Source organism: Glandiceps talaboti, chromosome 2, assembly GCF_964340395.1.
Source record: "Glandiceps talaboti chromosome 2, keGlaTala1.1, whole genome shotgun sequence".
NCBI lineage: Eukaryota > Metazoa > Hemichordata > Enteropneusta > Spengelidae > Glandiceps > Glandiceps talaboti.
Window position 1 is genome coordinate 30,814,788 of NC_135550.1, and position 26,972 is coordinate 30,841,759.

Sequence of the window (26,972 nt, forward strand, 5' to 3'; positions counted from 1 at the left end):
ATAAAATGGATGTATTTACTTTATTGTCAAATTAATCTATTTCAATTATTTTTATTTAATATTTCCACAATTATTTCTGTATTTATTTATTTATTTATTTATTTATTTATTTATTTATTTATTTATTTATTTATTTATTTATTTATTTATTCTCTTATTTATTATAATTATTTCTTTATTTATTCACTTATTTATTTCAATGAGATAGGTGTATTTCCTTTGTCAAATTAATTTTAATCATTTTTGAAAATATTTCATTATTTATTTATTCACTTATTTATTTTCCTTATTTCTGTATTTTGTTCTTAATTTGCAATTTGTTCTTGTTATTTTTATTTTTCTATTATTAATTCAAGTTCAATTATTTCACTTATGTCAAGAAACTTGCTTATTTAATCATTTACTTTTATTTCTTAACATTCAATTAGTTTTTTATAATTCCGTTATTTAAGTCTGTATTTTGCATCTGATTTCACTTTTCCTCACCATTATTAAGATTTTAATTATTTATCGTATTAAATTATTTCATTACTTCATTTGCATACAGTCAATTTAAACATTCTCAGCAATATATTTTAATTATGATGTTCTCTTAAGCTTATCATTAAATTATTTTTTCAATTCAGTATTTTGTTATTTAAGTCTATATTTTGATTCTTATTTGTGCTTTTCATCAATTGTAATTGTTTAAGTTTAAGCATAGACCCTACACACGTTGGTGTAGGGTCTATGGTTTAAGTTATCAACTTGAAATATTTAATTTATTCACTATGCTTGCAAACCATGTTCCGGGGCCAAAGATATGTCGTTCATGACGTCGTTCACTATTAGTAAATCAAGTATCATGAGTATGGCGGAAAGTGAACGACAGTACAGCGACTGATCTCCACGACATTTTACAGGAAAATATCCCAAACTGGAGGAGGAGGGGGGGGGGGGCTATGAAATTTGCCGCACGCATGTTGGTGGGCGGCATTTAGACTGCATTGCTTGCCCGGCTGCACGGCACGTCAGATTACCCATATGTAAGACACAAACAATGTTGTTGGTTCTACACATGCATTACGTTGTGTCACTTTTGAAGAAAATATATGACGGCTATCGCGTCGTCCCTGCTGTCCCAAAGTAATCAGTAGTAGGCATGAATTTATTTGTCTCTTTCTTTTTGCTCAAATGCCATGGTTTAGTACACATAATTTACCGAGCTGTGGTGCATGCTTGTAGGTTTGCAATTTAGACTATTAAAAGTACAAACATCAATTCACAGTTATAACTTTATTGGCTGAATTTTATTTCTTCGGGTTGATTGCTCGAAAGTTAGAGCGTAATTACCGAGATGTTTACACTACTGTACAAAACACATGGCCTGTGTGATGATGGCGTCCGGGGATGGCGTATGCACCGTGCACGTCACTTTTTTGTAGAAAATACGAGGATTTACAACCCAGCCATCCCACAATCGCAATTAATATAGTACAAGTACATACATTTACTCACAGTTATAAATTTTACTTGTCTCATTTCTCACTCAAAGGCCAGAATATAATATTAGTACATGATACAATTTACCGAGTGACAGTATTGCCATTACAAACATACGGTGTACACGTAACTTGACTAATGTTGTGCCTAGCATGATGATACACGTTACACCGTCCATGTGCACCACCGCAGCACCGATTGTCCATAGAAAATACAGGTAAAGATTTACGACCCTGCTGCATACTGTCTCATATTTACATTTAATAAAACTACACAAACATTTATTCACGGTTACGAATTTATTTTCTCTCGAAAGTCATAGTTTAATTTTGTTACATCGATTTTTGGGGATAAATGGCGCACATCAGTACTGCCAGCTTCAACACATTCCTGCAGATCCTGTAAAGTTGTTAAAGCGTGCCGAATGTAATTGAAGACTTCATTTGGAATATCAAAACTAAGGGCATGCCAAACCAATTCTTCTTCAACCAAAACAACTTTATGGACTGCAGTATTCAACTGATTAAACTCTGAAACATCATCCAGCGATCTAACGATTCCAGGCATATATTCACATATATTTATAAGCTCAGTCGCCACGATGCGCGATGCATGATAGTCAGTTAGTGATCAATCACGATTGGAGAGAAGTGATGCAAATGCGTCATATGACGTATCGTAAGACCCTGAACATGGTTTGCAGGCATAGAGAATAAATTAAATATTGTATTTTGGCGGAGATCTCACCGTAGTTGAAGAAATTTATTCACTGTGCTTGATAACCATGTTCCGGGCCAAATACGTTGCACGTTGAAGTCATAGGACGAATCGATGGCCCCGAACCATGGTTTTCAAGCAAAGTGAATAAATTACTTTAAACTATGGTGAGATCTCCGCCAAAATAAAATATTTATCAATTGTAATTGTAATTGTTCAAGTTTAAGTTATCAACTAAACATGGTGTGCAGGCATAGAGAATAAATTACTTTAAACTACGGTGAGATCTTCGCCCAAAAAAATATTCATCAATTGTAATTGTTCAAGTTTAAGTTATAAACTAAACATGGTTTGCATGTAAATAGAATAAATTAAAGCACGAACAAGAATCAAAATAAAGACTAAAATAACAAAATAATGAATTGAAAAAAAAAAAATTAATGATAAGAGAACATCATTATCATAATATATTGCTGAGAATGTTTAAATTGGCTTAGCAAATGAAATAATTTAAAACGATAAATAATCAAAATAATAATAATGGTGATGAAAAGAGAAATCAGATGCAAAATATAGACTTAAATAACGAAATTATGAATTTTATAAATAATTTAATGTTAAGAAATAAAGCCAAGTGATTAAATAAGCAAGTTTCTTGACAAAAGTCAAATAATTTAACTTGAATTAATAATAGAAAAATAAAAATAGAAAGCAAATTAAGAACAAATACAGAAATAATTAAAATAAATATAAGTGAATATATAAAGAAATAATTATAATAAATAAGTGAATAAAAAATGAAATTGCGGAAATATTTAATAACGAAATTCTAAATTCTAAAAATAATTACAGAAATAATTATAATAAGAAGTGAATAAATACAGAAATAATTGCGGAAATATTTAATAATGAAATATAAATTTTAAAAATAATTACATAAATAATTAAAATAAAAAAAGTGAGTAAATACAGAAATAATTGTGGAAATCTTAAAATACATTAAATACATTTATTTTGACGGTGATTTCACCCCATAGATTCCTTCCGTTCTAAACTCTGTACATTATATTTTTCGGTATGAATGTAACACCAAAGTTGTACATATGTTTACCGTAGTTTCAACAGATTCATCGCGACGAACCGCCTGGACTTTTATCTTTGATTAAGGCACATTTCATTTCATGGATCTGCAGTGCCAACGTGAGCTGTTGTTTCTCCTTGTCAAGTTTCTGTATTTCTTTTCTGAGTTTGAAAAAATCCCCTTCCAACTTCACTGCTTCCTAATTGATAGAAATGAAAAAGTATTAGGTTAACAAGAACATACATACCTGTAGAAACATGTAATCAAGCAAACGCCTATTATCTTTAATGACAGGGCTGTACACACACACACACACACACACACACACACACACACACACACACATACATACACACATACTCACACACACACACACACACACACACATACACACACACACACACACACACGCACGCGAAAAATGAACTTATCCAAGATATTATGAGACGTGTGTGAAATCTTAGATCACGTATGACATCACCTAGCAATATGTGATGAAGTAAACTTTGTCGTAGGAGTGGTTATTTACGAAATGATTATTTACAAAGACAAACCTTAGAAAGTTGTTGCATTCGTTCTCTTGTTTTGCTCCTGCTTCTTGCTGCAGCTAACCGGTTTCTTTCTCTTCTCAATTTGTTCCTGCCTTGGACAATGACCTGTTTCCTTTTCTCGTCATCAACTCTGCACTACAAGTTTTGACAACCGATAGAAACAAACGTTTTAATAGTTACGTATGACACAAAGCATCACAGTGCATTAAGAAATAACTGTGACTTTTATAAGTATGATGTTACTATGAGATACGAGGTGACTAAGGTACGGCTTATTTTGTAATATGACGTGTTACTATGAGGTACGAGGTGACTAAGGTACTGCTTATTTTGTAATATGATGTGTTACTATGAGATACGAGGTGATTAAGGAACTGCTTATTTTGTAATATGACGTGTTACTATGAGATACGAGGTGACTAAGGTACTGCTTATTTTGTAATATGACGTGTTACTATGAGATACGAGGTGACTAAGGTACTGCTTATTTTGTAATATGATGTGTTACTATGAGATACGAGGTGATTAAGGTACTGCTTATTTTGTAATATGATGTGTTACTATGAGATACGAGGTGATTAAGGTACTGCTTGTTTTGTAATATGGCGTGTTAAAATGTGATGTGATTTCATATGATATGGTGGATACGTGTGCGATGGGATGAGATATGATGACTGTGATCCAACGCATGTAATATGTAATATGGTGTGATGTGAGAGATGATGTCAAATGAGATGAGATGAGATGAGATGAAATGAAATGAATTGAGATGAGATGAGATGAGATGAGATGAGATGAGATGAGATGATGTTTTGTGATGTGATGGAATGTGATGTGATGTGATGACTGATCCAACGCATGTAATATGTAATATGGTGTGATGTGAGAGATGATGTCAGATGAGATGAGATGAGATGAGATGAGATGAGGTGAGATGATGTTTTGTGATGTGATGTGATGTGATGTGATGTGATGTGATGTGATGTGGTGTGGTGTGATGTGATGTGATGCAATGTACATTTGATGTGATGTCATATGATATGATATATGACATGATATGACATATGACATGACATGACATGACATGACATGACATGACATAACATGACATGACATGGCGGCCTACAAAATCTTGTTTTGTGATCCCAGAGATCGGTAGCCTTGTGCTTGATGCTGTTAGCATTGGCCTGTCAACATTTAATAGAAGTGTCACCTATGATTGGCAATCGTTTTATTTTGTGATACCTGAATTGTAACCGTGTTGTTTTCTATTACTCTGAGGATTGGCGCTACTGTGCTGACGTTACATGACATGTACATAACAGGATAAGACACGACACAATATGATATGGCATAACACTGCCGATAGGGTGTGACTCGAATGCAACACAGCATACGAACGCGTGGCTAGGCATAAATAAACCCAGACAGGCAATATAAGACTTTGCAATGTCAATTGATCGACCATTCATGGCAGTATGTTAATGGCAATGCATTGAAATAGTTGACAGCTAATGTTGATGAGTATATTGCAAGTGATACAGTGGGGAAAGGTACAAGACTGTTGTTATATAAATTGAGATTAATATTCGTAAAAACAAATCATTTAGACCAGGCTGTCCCATTGATAGGTAAGGCGTAAATGTGATCCGACCTTTAAGCTTATAATCTTTGACAGGTTATACATTGTTCTTCAACTTTCGCTTTCAGTTTCACCGTATTACTTTCAGCGCAAATTCTTTTGTTTTCAAAAAAAAATTCCACATTTCAAACTGCTCTGCCGGAAAGTGAAATAAACATCAAGAAAAAACCCTGAGACGAGAAAGAATTCGTTTCAGGAGTGAAATGATGGTATGGTGTGGATAGTGACGTAATGTTTGTGAAGGCAAAGGATACAACAGATCATCGACCCTCCACTTGGTGGAGGGTCTATGGACAGATTAACAACATCAACCATTGAATTGAAACTGTTTTGTGTATACAATTTTACATGCAAGGTAATTAAGTATACGCACGTGTTTATCTTCAGAATCTGTATACATAATTCCTTCTTTGAATGCTTCCGGCTGTACTTCACACCGTCGCTTATTTCTAAGCTTTGTCTCACTTATGATATCACCAAAACCACATGACTTGACGGTTGGTAAATCACAGACAGACGAACGATCTCGTGTTTCTACTCTCAGACTATGGGTTAGATCATCGTAGTCATAACCAAGTTCAGATGAAATCTGGACGGACTCATCTTCCATTGTAGTTCAGCTAACCATCCTGTAGATTAGGATAAAATGAATACGTAAACGCCATGAGTTTGATTGTCTATCCTCTGATTGGTGGTTAGTTTGCAGGAAACGGCACATCGTCATTTCCGCCATGGGACGTTGCGCAGCATGTTGACGACTGTGCAAGGAATGTCGTCATGACAAGTGCTGGTCTTCAACTTTCTTTTTAGCCATAACTCTGAGAACACAAAGAACTAAAAAAGTAGTTTTAAATCGTATTATTCAAACAGTAAACTTAACTTAAGTTGAAAAGAAACGGTGAGATAATTTCATGACTGTATCAATCAATGTTGACGTGGTCAAATATTGGAAATGAACACCGCGTCGTCGTCATCGTCATCGTCATCATCATCATCATCATCATCATCATCATCATCATCATCATCATCATCATCATCATCATCATCATCGTCATCGTCATCGTCATCGTCGTCGTCGTCGTCGTCGTCGTCGTCGTTGTTTTGGAAATACCAATATCCTGCAGCATCACAAGCATAAAAGGCTAATTTTGTGCAACCTTGCAATTGGTAGTTTATTGAATACTGCCTCGCTTCTTCTAGGTGTCAATTTACGAGATTTCTTCCCTATAATTCCAATAAGATAAACGAGGGTGTCTGTCAGGGGTAAAGTCAAAAGACTATCTGAGACTTTTAATTTTTGTTGCTTTTTTGTTGTCGGGTTTTTACTTATTTATTAAATCAAAAAGATTTTTTCAGTGACTAAATAATTTCAGGAAATCATAACGGCCCCAAAATAATGCTGACTGTTAGCTCACAGAGAGACGAGAGCCATAGATTTATCGTTCACAAATAGTTCGGTGCAGTCGGATAATAGAGGGCGCCCTTCCAATCATGTCACCGTACACTACTTCCTTATTTCACTTTTTAAAAACTGACTACTAGTGTGAACATTATCTAGAATTAAAGTGATCGATATCACGGGTCACGGGTCACACCATAGTCACATGTCTCAGGAAACGTTAGGGTTATCAAACTTTTTTAACGCGGCCAAGGTTGTTGAACGCAAATTCGTAGAAATCCTCCATTGATACATTTCGGCGAAATGTCGATAATTCTAAATATAGGCAAATGTAGCAAACGACATATTTAATTAATTTTTATGGAGCCTTTACAGTTTGCCTTCTTTTTCGGTCGTTAATTATTGAACATTATCCAAATCTTATTAAATACTACGTATTTTCACAAAAAGTCCATACTACCTGTGATTATTTTATATTGATAATTTACATGACCGAAACACCATTCAGATGTCAATGTATTCTGACTCTTCCAAGTTGTGCGAATAAATAACCTATTTGAATACTGTTAAGGCGATTTCCATACAGCTCGTCACAGCTCGTTGACCAATCAACATATATCAAACTAATCTGTTTCACTTTATCACTTTCTTACTCCTAGGTAATAAATCTGAACGTCAGAAATATGCTTTAATATATGTTGTCAACTTGTCAAAAGGGGTGGATTATTGCTAAAGTATATACTCTTCTTGGTAGTAACTAAATCTTTATATGTATTCTTGTGAAAACTAACGCAACAAATTTCCTAAAACTAACTCAACAAGTTTCCTATGTACAGACTGAGCTGTATGTACATTTATTGGGGTCATGGTCCCTTGAGATTGTTCTGGTTGGGTAGAAGTTTGACTCGTACTTCCCTTGTGAGCAAATACGTATATCATAATGTTTTGTGATATATACGGGCACAATATGTAAAATATTTGTAATGTTCCGTTGGTCCACCGCTCAATTCCGACTTGAGAGTGAGGTCCGAGTAAGGGGTCCTGGACTGAACAATATGGTGTCTGTACCAATGTATGTATCCTACATCATCACTGACTTGCAGTCTAAAGCCTTGGTCTCGTACACAATTTTTTTCTACAGTAAAATTATCATTATTAAGACATGGTGAATTTTTAAATTGCAAAATTTAAACATATACTGCAACACTTACTGCTATAAAAAAACTTCGTTCTTTGAAGAGAACAAGTATATGAAAAATTAGTTTTCACCGTTCATGCGCTCAGGCGGAGAGACGGTGACAGCAAATAGCATCTCGCCATGTCATGTAATGTTGGACAGTTTCATTGTGAAAAACATCCATTGTTAGGACGTCCTAACAGTTGAAAATTGTAAACTGCCAAATTTACAATAAATCAATCACGTGTACAAAATACGTCAAGAAAGAACCATAACAAGAATAAACACACAAACATGGTTTAATATAAATCTAGTTAGAAGATAAAATATACCATTGTCATCAAAATAACCCGGCAAATTATTAAGCGGGGTTATCTGTATGTCTGTCCATTTATCGATTAACAGAATGAAGTATGTCAATCATTTTCTATCAAGTTAGATTTGTCGTCTACAATTGTCGATTGAAATTGAACAGCCTACCGCGGTATACATTCGATATTATATATAATTCGATTACGGTTGCTAAATCTCAACTTTAGAGAGATACTGCCACTTGTCATGCCCCACTTATTGGGCTGTAGTTGTCCATTGGGTAACAATGGACAGTCTTACTTAAAGTTTATGTAGGTGTACCATCTTTACCTTGTGTGAGGAAGGTTATATATTGGGGATAAAAAGACTGTGTGTGTGTGTGTGTGTGTGTGTGTGTGTGTGTGTGTGCGTGTGCGTGTGCGTGTGTGTGTTGTGTGTATGTATGTATGTATGTATGTATGTATGTATGTATGTATGTATGTATGTATGTATGTATGTATGTATGTATGTATGTATGTGTGTGTGTGTCTGTCTCCCTATTTGTATGTCTGTCTGTATGTCTGTCTGTCTGTCTGTCTGTCTGTCTGTCTGTCTGTCTGTCTGTCTGTCTGTCTGATCGTTTTCTAAAAAAACGGCTGGCTCAATTCAAACGAAATTTGGTGCATGTATTCTGTAGGGTAATGGCAACAACTGATTAGGCTTTGCTAAACACCCATGAATATTAATGAGTTATTTATGTAATTAATAGTTTTCGGTAATTAGCCTATATCTAATTAAGAATGCACTCTCCAAGTTCAATATAATTTGACACATACATTGGTGATAACAGGATGCATGTGTCATATAAAGTTTGATGATATAGTTTGTGGTTTAATGACTAATTTGCATAACTAATGAATATCAGTAATTACGCTATCACTTACGAATGCGCGCTTCAAACTCAATATATAAAAATTGGCACATACTTCAACCATAAGAAAGGGTACATGTCCTGAAAAACTTGTTGATATAGCTTTTAGTTATAATGAGTCGTTTACATAATTAATTATGTTCAGTAATTAAACATGAAGAGTGTAAGTTTCAAATTCCATATAATTTTGTAATGTTTACATTAATGATACCAGGGTGCACATGTCTCACAAGGCTTGCTGATGTAATACTTAGTTTTAATGAGTCATTTACATAATTAATGATTCTCAGTAATTAGGCTATATATGTCCCCTTCAAATTTAATATAATTTGGTATATATCTTGATGGTAACAAAGTTCATGCTCCATAAGTTTGATAATGTAGCTTTTTGTTTTAATTACTCATTTGCATAATTAATGATTTTATAGCATGCAAAATGACAACTTTCTTTTTAAAAGAGATTTCTATTTAGACCTATGGACACTGTGTTTAGGACTCGTGTTGCAAGTGAACAGCTTGATCACTAAAAAATCCGCCGTTTCAGGTATTCTTAGCGATCGAGGCTAAAGTCCAGCAACTGCTGTGAAAAATATCAACATTACTCTGGGGATTAAACGTTCACCAAGTTATACCCAACATGATCTTGTATTGACATAAAGGATCCTGTCTAAACGGATCAATCAGTGCCGAGTATTGGAATAGCTCCCTCATGCGCCACAAATTGTTACATTAACAAGAACCATAATGCATATGACGCTGGGGAAAACTCAAGGTCAAGGCCTCATTGCTTAACATTGTACTTGACAATATAACCACTGTTGCAGTTTGCAGGCGTCATTGAAGCAATCGGTAGAGACCTGTTCTTCGGTTTCTTCTGGTAAGTGATGAAAGTTTGACAAATATTTCCAACCACTTCTAACGTTGAGGCTCATGATTGATTCAGACCCAATATTGTATTCAATGTCCCCCTTTGAAATCTTGCAAATACGCCTAAATATGCTGCATGCAAATAAATACATGTATTCGCGCTTGAAAGCGATTTATAGTTTGAATAATTGGTAAGTAGACATCGGTAGTGTCCGATCTAATAGTGTTTTGAAAATATTACAGAATGAATTGCTTGCTCTCTTACTAAACAGTATCTAATAGGATATTTATGCAACTAGTGTGTTGTCGCTCACAATTAACAGACCTAAAAGTGAAAGTCCTGAATGCAGAATTTGTCTTATTTATTTGTGGTAAATATAACACGCCATTGCCCCTGGCAGGTCTAACTCTTAGTAGTCTACATATTTGTTTTCCATTTGATTGACCTCCAAAGAAAAGTGGTAAATTATTGATTTGACAGTGCCTCAAAATTAAAACTTTTTCCACGTAGCATCTACCAGTCTTTCAACGTAGGCAATATGTCTTATCTAATGTCCATGATTCAAGTTCAAGATAAATATTCAATGTCGTTTAATATATCTCGGTATTCGTTCATTAATAAGACTTACACAATCAATAGTGACAACGTAATTCCATGGAGTTACCTGGTCCAGATCATCACAGTCCGTCCAGCCATTCTTATTGCGTTGTTATGGTATCAAAATATACATGAAACAAATACCACCGCGTTGTCGTTTTAAAAAATGGTGTCATTTTTCATCGTTTCCTAATTTACTTTCTGTTTGACTAGAATACATTTACTTTCAACCATAGCTAGGTACTTGAATGCGAACAAGGGGTATTTCCCTCAATACTGTATACTGCTTTTCTTTGCACGTGATTGGTCGAAATAAGCAAAGCAGGCTCTGATTGGTTCAAAGTGAACCATATGCGCCCATCATGGGGGTCAGAAGTCACGTTGTTCCAGGTATTCATAATATCAAATCATTTGCTAAAATAGGATATGTGAATGATGTATTACCTTCTAAGATTGGTGAGTATTTGCATTTAAACTTATAAAATACATACTGTGGTTATTACCCTCTTGATTGTGGGTACACATTTTAGGACAGGCAAAGGCTGCGCCGTTTCATTCTTATTACAATCCCTTCAATGACGTCGACTTTTTATCAAGGGCTGTGTATGGCCAAAAGGGAAACGAAATTCTTTTTAGCGACTGTAGTACATCCTGTTTTAGCACATGTCTCGAAAATAAAATGGAAATTGTACTAAAAGTGTCATTGCAACCCATTATAAAGTGTAATATCGTTTAGTAGAAGAGCGAAAGCTAAACACTGCAGGGTAAGGGTCTGCGTCTTTGTGATACACGGTACTGCTAAAGCTGTACAATGAGATTCGTAGAATTACTTACTCATTTGAATAAACCAATAAAACGAAATCGAAAGAAGTAAAAACTGTTGACAATTCTTCTTATCTAGTCAATTATGAATATTGTCTCTTTATCAAAAACCCTGGTCATAATTATCTCAAATAGACATGATGAAATTTGATAAACTTACCAATGGAACCATCGCAATACAAGATTTTAGTGACGCAAAATACGTCATAATGTACGTCATAATGTGTTATCTGTATGTATCTGTATGAAGTTAATAATGTATTATTTGTCGACTGTATATTGCTTTCATTTCTATATCACTGACACCATACGAATATTACATAGGATAAAAAAGCTTGCTTGTGTTATCCTATACTTTGTTCCAAGTTCAGATTTTGAAGCTCAACTTGGTATGATCTCAAAAGGCTCAGACATCGGTCGTCACAGTTAATTTACTTGTAAATTCATGGCCCATGCCAATTTATCAAACATAACCTATTACGATTATTAACAAAGAATCACTTTGATGTTATTTGTTATGAGTAACCCCTTAGGAAGTAATTCATTATGAATTACTCATCGAGTGTTTTAAAAGACAGTTATTATTATTACAAGTACCTCTTAAAATTCATTGCCTAGATTTGATATAGCATCTGTGCTATGATGGTACATTTTGTGTTCAAACATAAAATTTGACTGCTATTTGAAAGAGTGGTTTCTTATTTTAAATGACTGCTCTTTTCTTTCTTAATAAATAAATAAATAGTTGTCATATGTCTCAATTGTAGATGGTGTATTTTCTGTGATTGAAAGCCTCACGTAGAAAGTTTGTGATGTCAATTGGAAATGTTGTCAGTAAATGCTGTTATTCATCATATATATTCATATGACTAAAGTTTGGCGTCAAAGTTGTTATTTTGTCTAGTAACAATTTCCTGAGGTCCATGTCTTGATTGCGATAAAACAAAAAGTGTACTTCTGATCATTTTATATTGAATTTTAGCAAAGGTCACTGTCTGTTTCTATTTTGAGTGGGAGTATGCCCATTCTAATGAATTGAGCCATAATGGAGCGTTTTGCACGGGAAATTGTCCCTAATAGTCAACAGACAAGGTAAAACGGTAAACTCGACGTTTCGTCTATCATCATATCAATCTCTTCTAAATTAATATAGTTTTTGTTGGTTCCATACATTTATTCTGCAACACAGTCTCTTTCCAAATCATCACAAAACGTCGTGTGAAGTAGTTAGCCTGAAGCGCTTTAAAAAACATTATATTGTCTGTTGGCAGTGTTTATTTTATCGCTCTGTATATCTGCCTGTCGGTCTATCTCTCTACGCAGCGATCGTCAACGTTCTAACCACTTAACTTATTCTCCACGCTCCTTCTTTATAAAGGAATGGAAGACAGATTCAACCATTATACAATAACCTGTGCAATTCTGGCTATATACTTGCCTGTCCTTTTCCATGCAACCTATTTTTCAGATAATTATACAATTACTTTCTGTTTTAGCCCATCCCTTCTTTCGTTTTACCTATCTGTCCTATATCTTAAAACAACCATTTTGATAGGTCGAACAAAGATAATAACATCGACTTTGATTTGTTAGTTTAATGAAAAATTGCTAGATACAAATAATTGTACATACTCCAGGTATATGGTATACAAGGGATCTTGATTTTGATACTCAGAATTACTTTAATAGACCCGAATTCTGAAGAACAACGACGACCCCCTTTCCCCGTACATTGACTTGTTTCCCTTTGTATACATACAGGTGTATTACAAGTCAAGTCATTATTTGCCTCAACGTGTCTGGTGCAGAGAGAAGTGGAACCTACGGTGTAAGTAAAATAAAAGTTTGTCTTTTTGATTTGTGTATTACCGACTAAAATAATTATATTTTGAAGGGTTTTGTTTAGTGTGCGACTGTGTTTTCTTGTATTGTCTTATTAAATGCATTCATTACAGCTGCGAATCGAACTGGGCTACATGGCGAACTTAGTTTGTGTTTGTTTAGAAAATGAACCATATAAAGAGCCCCCTCCCTTTCCATTGAAGACGGGTATTCAATTTCATATTACCGCTAAAAAAACTGAATTTTAAATACATTAAAAGAGAGATGTTAGACGAGAAATTATCAGAAATTAGACTAGTACCAAGAATGTACCTGTCAATATGCCAACCATTGTCGGTGGTGCTATATCGTACCATGCCAGTCATACATTTGGTATGCACCTATAGGCGTCAACAAGGCTTCTACAAATACAAGTGTGTCAATTTTATCTTTGCATAATGCAAAAAGGGTCAATTAAATGACAGAAAAAGAAATAAAGTAAACGCCAACAGTAAATAGCACGTTTTTTTTTTGTTGAATTACGATTCATTACGGAAAGGTTGCACAGGGTTACTACTTTATGTATTTCGCCTTAAAGTCATTCGCAGGCATTTGAGTTGCTCCAAAGTACACGATACGTATGACAACTGATTTAAAGTGAAAGAAAAGTTAAATTTCTATATACACATTTATTTGTATGAACTATTTAGTGTGGATGTAACACAATTTACTTACTTGGCAGAAAGTCACGTGACAATTTTTCGTTAACAAATCACTTTCAGAATATTGGAATTACGTCTTAACAAAATTGCGATGTTTAAACTGATGAGTAGTTATTAACCGATATTGATTTATCCTTTTATCGGAATTTTGTCAGGTAAACACATTGAAAACAGTTTCCGAGTGTTATTGATATTTGCCATAGACTTCCACGTACTAAACAACTTTAACAAAGAAATGTTTGGTATGTATGGCGGCCGATCGCAATCACAATCAATTTCATCTTCAAAATGGAAGGAATTTCAGCGTTTTATTCCAAACCCAGGAAGTATATTTTCGTATGGATTTCGTTATGAATAAAACCGAGTCTTCTAGTCAGTCCAATGACAAATGACGAGATAGGTAAAATATGCTGAGGTTGTTTTCCCCCCGAATATTTACACTTTTTGTCAGAAAACCTTAGCATTTGGGTGTTTGAGACACACACAATTCTTGTTTGAAACACACACAATCCTTGTTCGAAACACACACAATTCTGGTCATAAGACCTTAGCATTTGCCGTTTTGTGCAACAATTTACTCTAAAACTGGACACATCAAAAGATGCGTCAGTTCCAGGCGACAAAACAAACACTCCAGTCGAAACCACACCAACTTGTGTCTGCATCAACTCTCATTGACGGAACCCTTGATGTCTTCTGTTTTAGAGTAAATTGTTGCAGAAAACAACCAAATGCTAAGGTCTTATGACCAGAATTGAGGTGTTCGAAACACACTGAATCCTGGTCAAAAGAGCTTAGCATTTGGGGATTTTCTGCAACAATTTACTCTAAAACAGCACACACCAAAGGGCCGTCAACACGGATTGACAGTTCGGGTAGTCTACACGACGGGTGTTTCGGTGACCAACAATTCTGACTCTCCGACGCCCCAGCGGTGGCAGTCGCTCGATCATGGATGGGTGGGTACCGCGGCTTGTTAGCGAAATTTCATATGTACCCCTTTTCCAGTTAATATTTCAATGAAAAAGACCCCCCCCCCCTTTTTTTTGTATACTGAATCTGGGAGAAAATCACTTCAAAAACCCCCTTTTTTTCCGAAATCCGGGAGGTTTTACCTTCAACTCGCTCTGGATTTCTACACTACGGGGTTCGGTTTCGACACGTCGTGTCGAAACCCCGTAGCGTATAAATCCAGAGCTATACCTTCAACGCACAGTCGCTTGTAAACTGTTATTCCTTTCCTAAATGGTTTTATTCTTGTCTATGACGGTCCTAATACGGAACCAATGACGTTATTATAGGGATTGGCGATATTCTTATAAAATCGGTAGCGATGCAATACCCCCCTACATACATGCAACACATTGAGAGAGAGAGAGAGAGAGAGAGAGAGAGAGAGAGAGAGAGAGAGAGAGAGAGAGAGAGAGAGAGAGAGAGAGAGAGAGAGAGAGAGAGAAGAAATGGGGCATCGTACCCATATTCTCGGAGGGTGATCTGAAAAAGGTACCCCCTTTTTATGATTCCACGGACCTAGATGGCCGACGAGATGCGAAACATCCATTGGACCGCGACTAAGAAAACAGGTCGTAAATTGTGATATTGCGATTCTGAAGAGTCACTTTTACGGTAGGCATGCTCGCAGACGTTGTACGCGTTTCGCTCAAGGGACGACTTACTCCGGCCGTATGCAAGCAGGACTACTATCACGGCAGAGTACCATATTATTTGGATGAAGAATCATTGAAGTTTGAGCGTATCATACACCACTTTTTAAAATTTGATGTAGACTCTGGACGTACGTACTCTACGAAAAGACACAGCGAGAGAGGGGTTAAAAAGGAGACACGAGAAACATCATCAGTGGAAAGCGGGATGGTCACCGAAAACACTGGACATCGCGTAGTAGACGTCTACTGACTGCTCGAGCGCTCTCTTCAACGTTGAAAGCGGCATCTTTTGATGGTCATTAATGCTTAGCATTTGGGACTTAATGTCAACAATTTACTCTGTTCGACAGACCAGAAGTTAGTGTGTCTTAGACACCACACGAAATTGTAACAATGTGTAAAGCAGGATGCTTTGAAGAAGTCACCTCCGACTAACGCATCTTTTGATGTGTTCTGTTTTAGAGTAAATTGTAGCATAAAACGTCAAATGCTAAGGTCTTATGACCAGGATTCAGTGTGTCTCAAACAAGGATTGTGTGTGTCTCAAACAAGAATTGTGTGTGTCTCAAACACCCAAATGCTAAGGTTATATGACAAAAAGTGTACAAGTTTTGACATTATTAACATTACTTTGATATGCGTTCATTGACCTGAATATTTCACATTCATCTCAAAAGTATTTTGTATAAATATCAAAATTGTTGAGTAATGTGAAAATTCCCAACTATTGGCATTAGAGAGATTTCATTGAATCACATCACAAAACAATAATCTTCGTTGGTATTTTGCTTAGTGAAATATTAAATTCTGTTACGATACAACAGTTTGTATATTCACTAACAGTTTACTGTGCAGTATCAAGTTTTTTTTGTTGGAGATGAAACAACTGAACAGTTTTGTGATAACATGAGCTCTCTACTGTTCTTGCCTCTGACACGATAAGCAATCATGATCACTGCGTGTTTTCCAAACAGTGTGACAGTCCCCTAACTTTTTGGGTGTCCTCATCAGTACAATTTCATTAGGCCTATCTCAGTTATCTTCGTTTATTTTTAGATTTTCCTGTTTTTCTGCATTATATCTTTCTCTGTCGTCTACACACAGAATGTATTCAGGGAAAAAGATGGAAGATGGAATTTATTCTTTATTGGGACTGTCGTCTACAAGTCAGTTTGAAAAGCGCGAAACAACAGCCGTAACGATCGGTGGAGTTGAGGCGTCATCCTCGTTCACGGCAAACAACGTGTCATCCTCGTTCACGGCAAACAACATGTCATCTACAATTGTTAGAGAAGGACTAAAACATGTTATTCACAACAAAAGAAAAGTTCAGGGATTGCCGACATTAGGTCTTGATAGTTTGTCCACAGGAATACAAAACACTAAACAGGTACGTAAGTCATCATTTTTGTGATTGTAAATGATCACTCGACGCTATTTCAGAATATTTTTATGAGCAGTATAAGTGTCAGCTATCATCATGCAGCTAAAGTATGGTGATTACTTTTGGCCTCTTATCATACATTCGTTCTTTCCCTTTTCTGTCATTTTTTGACTCTTTCTCTTACCCATGGAGTGTATCTAAAAAAATCTCGGCAAATGTTTTTGTTGTATTGGCTTATTAACCGACAAACAACATATTTCCATAATGATTGCCAATTAAAGAATGAATGTACTAGAATTTACAGCCCGGCCTATGGATATGAATTTTGGCATCAGAGCTCAAAGACAATTTAAGGAAAGAAATGAACGGTCTATGGACCACCGGAACAGAAAAATAAATATTGTGGCCTAAATCCATTGGAAGAAAAATGAGATCTGGAGGTGACAGATTGCCGTACTAGGGACAAAGATGATGATGATGATGATGATGATGATGATGATGATGATGATGATGATGATGATGATGATGATGTGTCAATTTTATCCACGTCAAGCTCAGACCATTGTAGTTTCTATTTTCTATGATTTGACAATGAACATAACTATAGTTGTTTTTGGATATGTTTCAGTTGTCTTGTAACATTTACACAAAACCTTTGGCAAAACCTGGTAATTTCTTTTATAGGCTATCACTGACGACGAAGGTGGTGGTGAAGAGGATGATGATGCACATGACATGTTATTACAAAAAAGGGAGAAAAATAGAATAGCGGCTCAGAGGAGTCGAGGCAAAAAAAGACAACGGCTAGACCAGCTGACAAAGGTTGGTTGGATTTACAAGTATGCATACATACATACATACATACATACATACATACATACATACATACATACATACATACATACATACATACATACATACATACATACATACATACATACATACATACAGTCAAACAACTTACTTACATGAAAAACTGTTTACAACAAAACTCAAATTATTATCAAAACGTTATTGATTGATCAAGTTGAAACTCTAATTCTTTCAAAGTTCCCAAACTTACAGTAAAACAATTCTAGTTTTGAAGTAAATGAAAACTGACCAAATTTGACTGTTATTTGTAACTATTTGCATTGCAGGAAGTGGACAAACTAGAAGAAGACGCTTTCAAATTAAGGAATGAAAAGAGAAAACTTAAAAGCGAGAAAAACAGATTATCACTCATGCTAAGGGTACATGAAATGAAATGCCCTCTGAGAACGAGTGAAACCTATGGAAGAGAAGAACATATCCATTCAGAGAATGCTCCAGGTTCTGTCTTCAGTGGAACTGTTCTTTGAGAAGAATTTCACCCACATTGACGGAAGGGTGATATTTCAAATGGCGCCAAGGCAGCTGTTATTCCCTCCAGGTTTTATCAGGACATTTCGTTCCGGTTTGTTATAATTACACTGTTTGCGTTGCCTTTATTTATTGACTCAGGAACTGTAGTATTTGACGGGTATTTTCTAGAAAACTCTACCTATCTTAGAGAAAGACATTCTATGTCTTGCACAGATGACGTTATTGAAATCCGTAAGAACAAACTCCACGAGTAGATTTATTGTCACCTGGGTATGATCAAAATTGCAGTGTTAAAAAATGTTAGAAGCTTCTCAATGTGAACGCTACGTTGACGCGTTGTATGTTTTCTCTTTTGCATGTTGCAATTATTGTGGTTACATTATCTATTTTAGTCAGTAATTTTATATTTAAAAGACAGCAAGCACACACACACTCACACACACACTCACACACACACACACATACGCACACACACACACACACAATACACACACACACACATACTTAGTATATATATTATACATACACATGAAAACTGGATGGTCTCAAGAAAACTCAACTCTGAGGGTTTCTAGAAGTTCTGACTAGTTTTCATCAGGTCAGTAAATTACAAATCTTAAATATATATTTAATCTTCGGGGCAATATTTCAACAAATGTATGTGCAATGTAGTATTTTCCGCCTCGGACGATGTTTGAACCCCCATGCCACAAAATTATCGATAAAGAAATGGAATTCCAGTGTTGGGCTAGTTTGATTACCGATGAAGTCGAGGTTTCCATTTATAATGAAATGTTAATTGACAGAACAATTTGCATGCCGATATCGGTGTTTTGACCCAGAACATTCTCTTTTGTTAGTACGTATTGCAATTATGTCACAGTAACATTTTAACAATTATACTACATATTGTGTACCGTAACTATTGTCCATTATGTATTGCGATAACAATTAAACTATGTTTTATCATTGTCATATACATTGGGGGTTTTCTTTAGTTGGTATTTGCATTGTTGATGGTGGACAATAACAGGGATACAGAGTGTAGCGAAAGAGGGCCTTGCAATACACGACAAAGGAAGGACCTAATTTCAATAACCCTACTAGTGACGTAACAGGTTCTGTTCGTACATGTCGGCTATATCTTAACTCTATACACCAAATCTACGAAGAGATGTAGTTGGGGAAATTGGGCACAATGAAGAGTAGGCGAAATTAGGCGTTATGGTTGAAAGTTGTATAACCTGGCAGTTTATTATTACCGTATCTACTATTCTTAAGGTACGTCAGTTCTGATACTTTGTTAATACTGATACATGAGTATGTTCCACTTATCAATGAATCATCACATTGTAAATTGTATAACCTCTTCTTAAGACACTTTGGGACAGCTAGAGGGGTTATTACAGGTAGATACCGTAGTCTCGTTATCAATTAGACGTTGGCTGTGTTTTGATGACATAAATACATAAATAGTTAGCCAGTATACTATTCAGTCCTATAGAAAAACACCATAGATTTCTATGCTAATTAAGAACTGGGGTTCTTTATGCACATATCATTTTTATCAGAGTTCAGTATACACGGAGCTCATTTTCTTTGATCAGTTATCAAAGGACTTCAAACTTTAAAAAAGAAGAAGAAAAATATGAAATGATATACAGGAATATCTTAAATGGAGTCATAATACTAGACGCCTCTTGTTCATAATAGTGCATCGTCAGTCATAAATAGGTTGAATTACAGTTTCGATGATATCAACGAATAAATATCAGAAAATAGACATGACCTGTAAACATTGTAAAGGATTGCTACACTCTCTGAAGAGATGTCAATGGTAAAAGTCAAATACATATAGCTACATGTATGTTTCGTTTTATACTACGTGTAATGTTATCGCTTTCTAGTTCTTTTTTTCATAATTTTACATTTACAGTTTGTGCGTTTTACATATTTACGTATGATCTTTCATAATAAGAAAAATTTGACTTTGTACAAATTGGAAGAGAAAATTTTTGTAAAAACACATTAAGTTTATAATAATAAATACAACGCATATATAAAGAAAACTATCTCCGTACAGAGCCTATATCAATTCTGATGCTAATTTCTGCCAATAAACTCTGGAAAATGTCCACAGACTGAAGCCTGTCAGTGTCTTTATGTAGAAGCCATGCCCTAGAAATTGCAAACATGGCCACTATGATGTAAAGGTTTAATTGTTTACTTAAAAGTCTGGCCATCGTGATCGATATTGTTTAGTTCAACGCATACAGTAGAAAGGTCTCGATCTGTTTCCAGAAAGATTTTACCCTTAGGCTTTTGCAATCAATAAGATGACTGTTAGAAAGGTCGTTCTCCACGTCATTACAAATGCTGCACTCACTGTTCTGTATCCATATACATCTATATAGATTGACACCATGGGAAAGATCATTTATGAATCGAAACATAAAGTTTGATATCAGTGGCTCCGATGGTTCTATCTCGCCACAATACTGACCAATCATAAGAAGCCCCTAAACCTGACATTTTCAAGGGATCCATAGTGGTATAAACATTTATACTTATAAAAGACCAATAATACATCTTAGTGTAGGCATTTTGAATACATATGTGTTTCTTAGCAGTGTCATCCATAAGAGAAACATAGAGTGGTGGTAGTTCATCGACATTATTAAGTACTTCAGTAAGGACACTTCATCTTCGTTTGACAGACCATTGTTTTGGTATGGTGTTCTGATCAATAGATTGTACAGTTCATATACATCATTTGATTTGTCCTTCAGCCTTTCCAAAAATTCGCCCAGTTTAAACTATTCCATCATCTCCAATGATATCTTTCACAAATAAAATGTCTAATTTAAAATTCACCCAAGCTTTGAAATACAAAATTGTGCTTTCTAGGTCTATTCACTTTTTTTTCTAGATCCGTATCGATGTGTTAGTTTCAAAGACATATATTATGGGAATTGATATCAGTTCTGTTTTTAGTGATGAACTTGATAATGTTAACAATATATGGTAATTATACCATAAATATTTGTATTTATATCTGTGTTCTTTCTCTATGTTCAGTAATAGAAATACTAAATCTAGGTCACTTTCAAGTACACAAAATATTTTATTTAGGGCATCGTGATTAGATTTTTTTAACGTTTTTATTAAAATTGCCTTCTTTCGCAAAAGAGATGGAAATAATCACAAAGGATGGGATTTAACAAAGAAGCATTTCCATCCTCATCATCAAGTCGTAGGATCGAAGAGATAATGAATGGGCCACATCAAGATTGAAATGTCAGTGGTCACTCATTATAGAGTTGCAACCTATGACGGATCTCAACATTTCCACTAGTGTAGGTCAGTCGCAAAGTTATAGTGATGGAATAGATACAGTGTTGCAATTATATGTTGATATACAGCTAACTACTTCCATAAAAATGACATCTGTTCACGGTTTGTGGTGAAGTTAGATGGCGGCATTAATTGTTCCTGTAATAACGTCACTAACAAATACTTTCACAAAAATCTCCATATGTCGCCATGATGTTTTACAATGCGAAGTGACAAATCTTTAAAGCCAAACTTGTATCAGAAAACAAGGGCATCAAACTGCTGAAAGGGTCAAATGGAGAACGTTAAACATCTTAAGTAACTGGGCATTACCACCGCGCATAGTATATTGACTGAAGTTAGAATGACATTCTCATTCTTTTATATTGTGTGGACCAAAGGTCAAATCGACGTCGCTTTATATTGTTCTCAATAACTGCTGAGACATCGAAATGTATGCACCCCTCACGGTAAAGATGGGAATATATCTACAATAGCAAAGACATTCAAGATTTTGGTTTTAATAACTAGATGAAGTTTTTTCATTCGATTTTTTTTTATCTATCAGAACTATCATGTCTATGGCTGTGTGTTTGTGTATCTAAACTTTGGTATCGAATCGACATGTATCAGATAGCATACAGGTAGTGTAGTGTAAACAGAAGCTGTTTTTGCTGTCTGTCTGTTTTAATTGATCGTACTTTATATGGTTAGTGTTAGTGAGGGTCATAGCAATCAACACTCAATATACACGAAGGTCACTGTATACATGATGTGCTAGAAATAAACTATAATCAATGTTTTACCGAGAAATGCAATTTCGTTGAAATCTACTTATGACAGAGCATTGAATTCTACGAATTCAAGCATATAGCAGGCTGGTACCACCGTGTATATCTTTTTTATCTGCAGTTTTGGGTCAGATGTCATATTTAACTTAACACCTTATGAGAGCTATGCACAGGTGTTATTTACACTCAAGTGCTCCTAGTTTATACTTTAGTGTTCCTAGTTTAGATTATTAGTTATATTAAAACAATTGTGTCTGAACTTTTCCTAGTATCAGAGATTTTAAGTATGTCACTGTACACATTTTAGTATATCACAGAAACCCACAAACAAATTGAGATTTAATACAACTAAAAATATTTTTTTAAGTGAGAAAATATACGTTAGAGCCAATTAACGATGGTGATTATAAAATAATTCGAAATAAAACTTTAAAAATACAATAAATTAATTTGGTACTGTAATTTGTTTAATTGATATTTTATAACAGAAATTAGAAAAACTACATCTGGAATTAAAAAAACCAAATAAACAAACAAACATGAATGTATCATTAACATATAACATGTCATACGGTATATCAGTAGATAATCCTGTTGTACAATCAAATAATATATTTGTGATTAAGATTAAGAAGTATTTCAGTGTGTAGCAAACGAGTGTTGAAATATTGAAATGTACAACATGCAGTTCTTCGAGGTGACTTCACCTACATTCGAACAAAGGCAACTGCAACCCAGTGCTATTGCATGATGTGGGTCTGTTCACGTGAGCACAGACGTTTGATTTATCGTTGGTATTCAGAACGACTGACCAATTTACAATTTACAAATGACAGACAGACAGACAGACTACATTCGGGTTCAATGACCTGTTTGTGTTGTATTCACATACACTACCGTATCGTATGGGACATTTCGGCAACATATTTTGAAAGACGACCATTACTATTCTAGAAAGATTTTCAAGATAAAATCTATCAACGATACTTCAACACTGTTTTTGTAAATGTTTACAGGTAGCCATGACCAACATGTTTTGGCCTAGGATAGTTCCCTTCGTTGTGAAATTGTGATAACTTTAAAGTCATTTCTAAGACTACACCAGGAATTTCTCTCATATTGACGTTGAGAACAAATGGGGAAATAATACTAACATTGTACAAATAGCATTTGAAAAATAATGGCAAGTTTATATGAGAACGACCGACCTACCTGTACGAGCCTCGTTGTCGTATTAACACCAGCATCTACAGTGACTGCTCGGTGGTCTGATATCCGGCTGGTATTCTGTTGAATCCAATTTTGTTCATAGCATGGACATGTACAATCAGGTAATAAAATGTCTAGATAGTCACTTGACAACACAATCCATTATCTCTCTTCCGAGAAAATAATCCGAAAGACGCTAATAAGATACGACCCTTTCGTAGAAATCATTGGAAATGTATTAAGCGTGCTAAGTGAAGGGCCAGGGCCTCGAGTAGTGCGCCCTCTAGAATTGAAAAAGATACTGGGAGTATCAGATCGATTCGAAGAATTAATATACTGTATCATGTATTCACAGGTTATCAGGTTGTTACGTGGGCTGTCTGTTGATATCCTTTCTGTAATGTAGATGGTTTATTTGAATTTACTATTGGGTACTGATCGGATGAAATGCCAACATATACATACATTTGTAACTTCTTCTGCACAGAATTTGAAGCACAGCAGTCCTTCTTTCGTTAATATATTTCAATGTGCTGTGTAAAGTGAAATGAGCAGCATTATATCCATCTCAATTCTGTCTGTCTGTCTGTCTGTCTGTCTGTCTGTCTGTCTGTCTGTCTGCCAACAGACAGACAGACAGATCGAGTTAACAGACTATCTATCTATCTATCTATCTATCTATCTATCTATCTATCTATCTATCTATCTATCTATCTATCTATCTCTCTCTCTCTCTCTCTCTCTCTCTCTCTCTCTCTCTCTCTCTCTCTCTCTCTCTCTCTCTCTCTCTGTGTCTCTCTCAATCCTATTAAAACAATTCTCCGTCCCCATGTAACATAATAGATTGGTCCAATGCCGGATTAACTGTATGGATGATTGTGAAACGTATGCGCAGACTTGGGTCGCGAAACCAGATTTGTGGAGTTTCTCGGTTGTCACGTTTTTTATAAAAGAAACGTGAATATATTGTATCTGACTATACCAATCACCATGTATGTAGATGGTCTGCGGTAATGAAATTAACTACGTACATCTACATATATGGATATCACATACACACACTGTCAAATGGATGCATCGTACCAATAACGTAACAAACAATAGGAAAATGTGAGACGTGTCGCCAGGATCGAGTTAACATTTTTACCGGGATCTTGTTTCTACCTCCAAACAGATTACCATGTTTTATGGCTCCTTTGTTTATACACTGCAGGTGAGTATGTACAGGTCTGCTACTTCTGAGTGTGTATCTTATTTCAGAATGAGAATTTGTGAAGAGTGGTCAAACTATTCTCCAAGTCGATAATTAGATTGTATATTGTACATCGAAACTGCAAGAGTTGATCTCTTTATCATATACTCTGCTGTAATGCACATCTTTATATCGGCTAATGTACACGAAAACACTGTAATGGGAGTGCAGACCCAGTATTTTCCTATAGCATTTTTTTTAAAATTAACATACAATGATATACAATTAACTTTTGCACCAAATTTAATATGTCGATTTAAATAAGATTTAGAACTTTATACTTTTCGGCAAAACAACAATTTTCTGCTTATATCAAATTAATGTCGTAGCGTTTCATTGAATTGTTTTTACACGTGTTCATAGTAGATATGTGTGTAATCGTGTAGTTAGGCACTTCTGCCATCCAGATTTCGTAGAGCTTAAATACAATGGTCGCTATTGTGACCATTTATGGAAGTACTGAAACTGAATAAATGTCCCGTTTCAATTTACATAGCAATGAAAAGATAAACATGTTGGTTCGAAACTCGTCACCATGTTCCAAGAGATGCGAAGCGAAAAAGGGAAGAGATGTGTGCATAGGGCATAGGTAACAACATTCAATATCATCTTTGGTTTCAGTCCAATTATATACAGTTAAATCTTTCTGTTGATATACATTTAGATATATAAGCCCTAAGCTTAATGTTTGTTCTCGAGGAGGAAAGTGTAAAGTCTGATGTTGCGTGAACATCCGCTCAAATTAGTTTTTATTCCACTCATAAATAATTCTTCCATAAACTAATAAATCTCATGACATCTTGAACGAGACTGTTGTTTGAGATATTGTAAAGAGACTTTTATATAACTTGTGAATTAAATAGAACCACGCTATAATTCATCTGAAGTCCAATATATCTGGCAACTATTAGCAATATGGCTTGAGTTGTTTTCAAAGGTGCCTCAAAGGAACCCCGAGTAAAGTGGTTTAAATACAAGGACACTTGGCAGGCAGTGAGCAAAACTTTAAACGAACGAATGAGAGTATGGTTTGTGTAAGAAACGTACAATTAATGAAAAAATTGGAAAAAAGTATAAGTACAAATGTATTTAAATCAAAATAGTACAGAATTAATCAAATGATAATTTAACTGGAACAAAATAATCCATTTAGTATATATGGTGGTATAGCACTCATGTTATCGCCATGGTTCATGCCTGATTACGTTGTCATTGGTTACGTTATAACATTAGTGGCTTCGTCTTAGGTACACAAGAATTCTAGTCAGTCAGTATTCACCATTACAGCTCTATATATAATTCATTGACAGATCGGGGCTGACGATACGTAGTTCAAACAATTCGGGAACGAGCAAAATTTAAGGGTTTTTTTTCGCAGTCCCCTCTTCGTTATCAAAACATTCATGCCCCCCGAAATGAACCCAAGAATTTTAGTAACCCCCCCCCCCCCACCAAGGCTACACACCAAGGCTACACAGAGATTTTTATATGTGCAATGTTACGGTATACACACACGCATTCTGGCTTGATGGAGATGTGAAGTTGTATGGTTCACTACATTTAAAATAACAGTCATTACACATATAGACGCAAGACGTGCTTTTTGCAAGGAGAGATCTCACATAGGAATGTGTCCTGTCTTAGCCAGCAGAGCTTTCCCCTTCATTCTTGATTTGGAGAGAAACAGCATCACCATGATCGCTAGAGAGAAAAGTGTGGGAGGGCCCCCTCTCACATTTAGCACTAGTTTTGAAAATATTAAAGTCAAGTAGGAGACTAGTCTAGTTCCTATACAGTATCGTCACGATTTCTACCTTCACTCACTGTGGTTAGAAACCATATAGGTGGCATCCAGACTAGTTAGAGACACAGAATTTCAAACCATACACAT

The 26,972-nt window shown here is 35.3% G+C and overlaps 1 protein-coding gene and 1 long non-coding RNA gene across 2 annotated transcripts; one reads left to right on the forward strand and one right to left on the reverse strand.

Annotated features, from left to right (window-relative positions):
• Positions 1-3,171: 3,171 nt before the first annotated feature.
• On the reverse strand, positions 3,172-23,944 carry LOC144446954 (uncharacterized). The gene is made up of 4 exons (XM_078136816.1): positions 23,833-23,944; positions 5,847-6,102; positions 3,835-3,966; positions 3,172-3,479 (listed from the first exon to the last, which is right to left on the reverse strand). Exons 2-4 carry the CDS (start codon positions 6,081-6,083, stop codon positions 3,327-3,329), a joined length of 522 nt encoding a protein of 173 aa, XP_077992942.1. The 5' UTR covers positions 6,084-6,102; positions 23,833-23,944; the 3' UTR covers positions 3,172-3,326.
• On the forward strand, positions 11,166-16,931 carry LOC144450929 (uncharacterized). Its single transcript, XR_013482271.1, has 3 exons — positions 11,166-11,192; positions 13,320-13,386; positions 16,873-16,931. It is a non-coding gene; the product is annotated as an uncharacterized LOC144450929 (long non-coding RNA).
• Positions 23,945-26,972: the final 3,028 nt, after the last annotated feature.

Excerpts from the sequence above, each read along its gene's own strand:
- LOC144446954 (XM_078136816.1), bottom strand. The coding sequence starts at position 6,083 with ATGGAAGATGAGTCCGTCCAGATTTCATCTGAACTTGGTTATGACTAC. Across the intron at positions 3,967-5,846 it reads CAGATTCTGAAGATAAACAC|TGCAGAGTTGATGACGAGAA; the intron begins GTGCGTATACTT and ends CAAAACTTGTAG. Across the intron at positions 3,480-3,834 it reads GAATGCAACAACTTTCTAAG|GAAGCAGTGAAGTTGGAAGG; the intron begins GTTTGTCTTTGT and ends TCTATCAATTAG.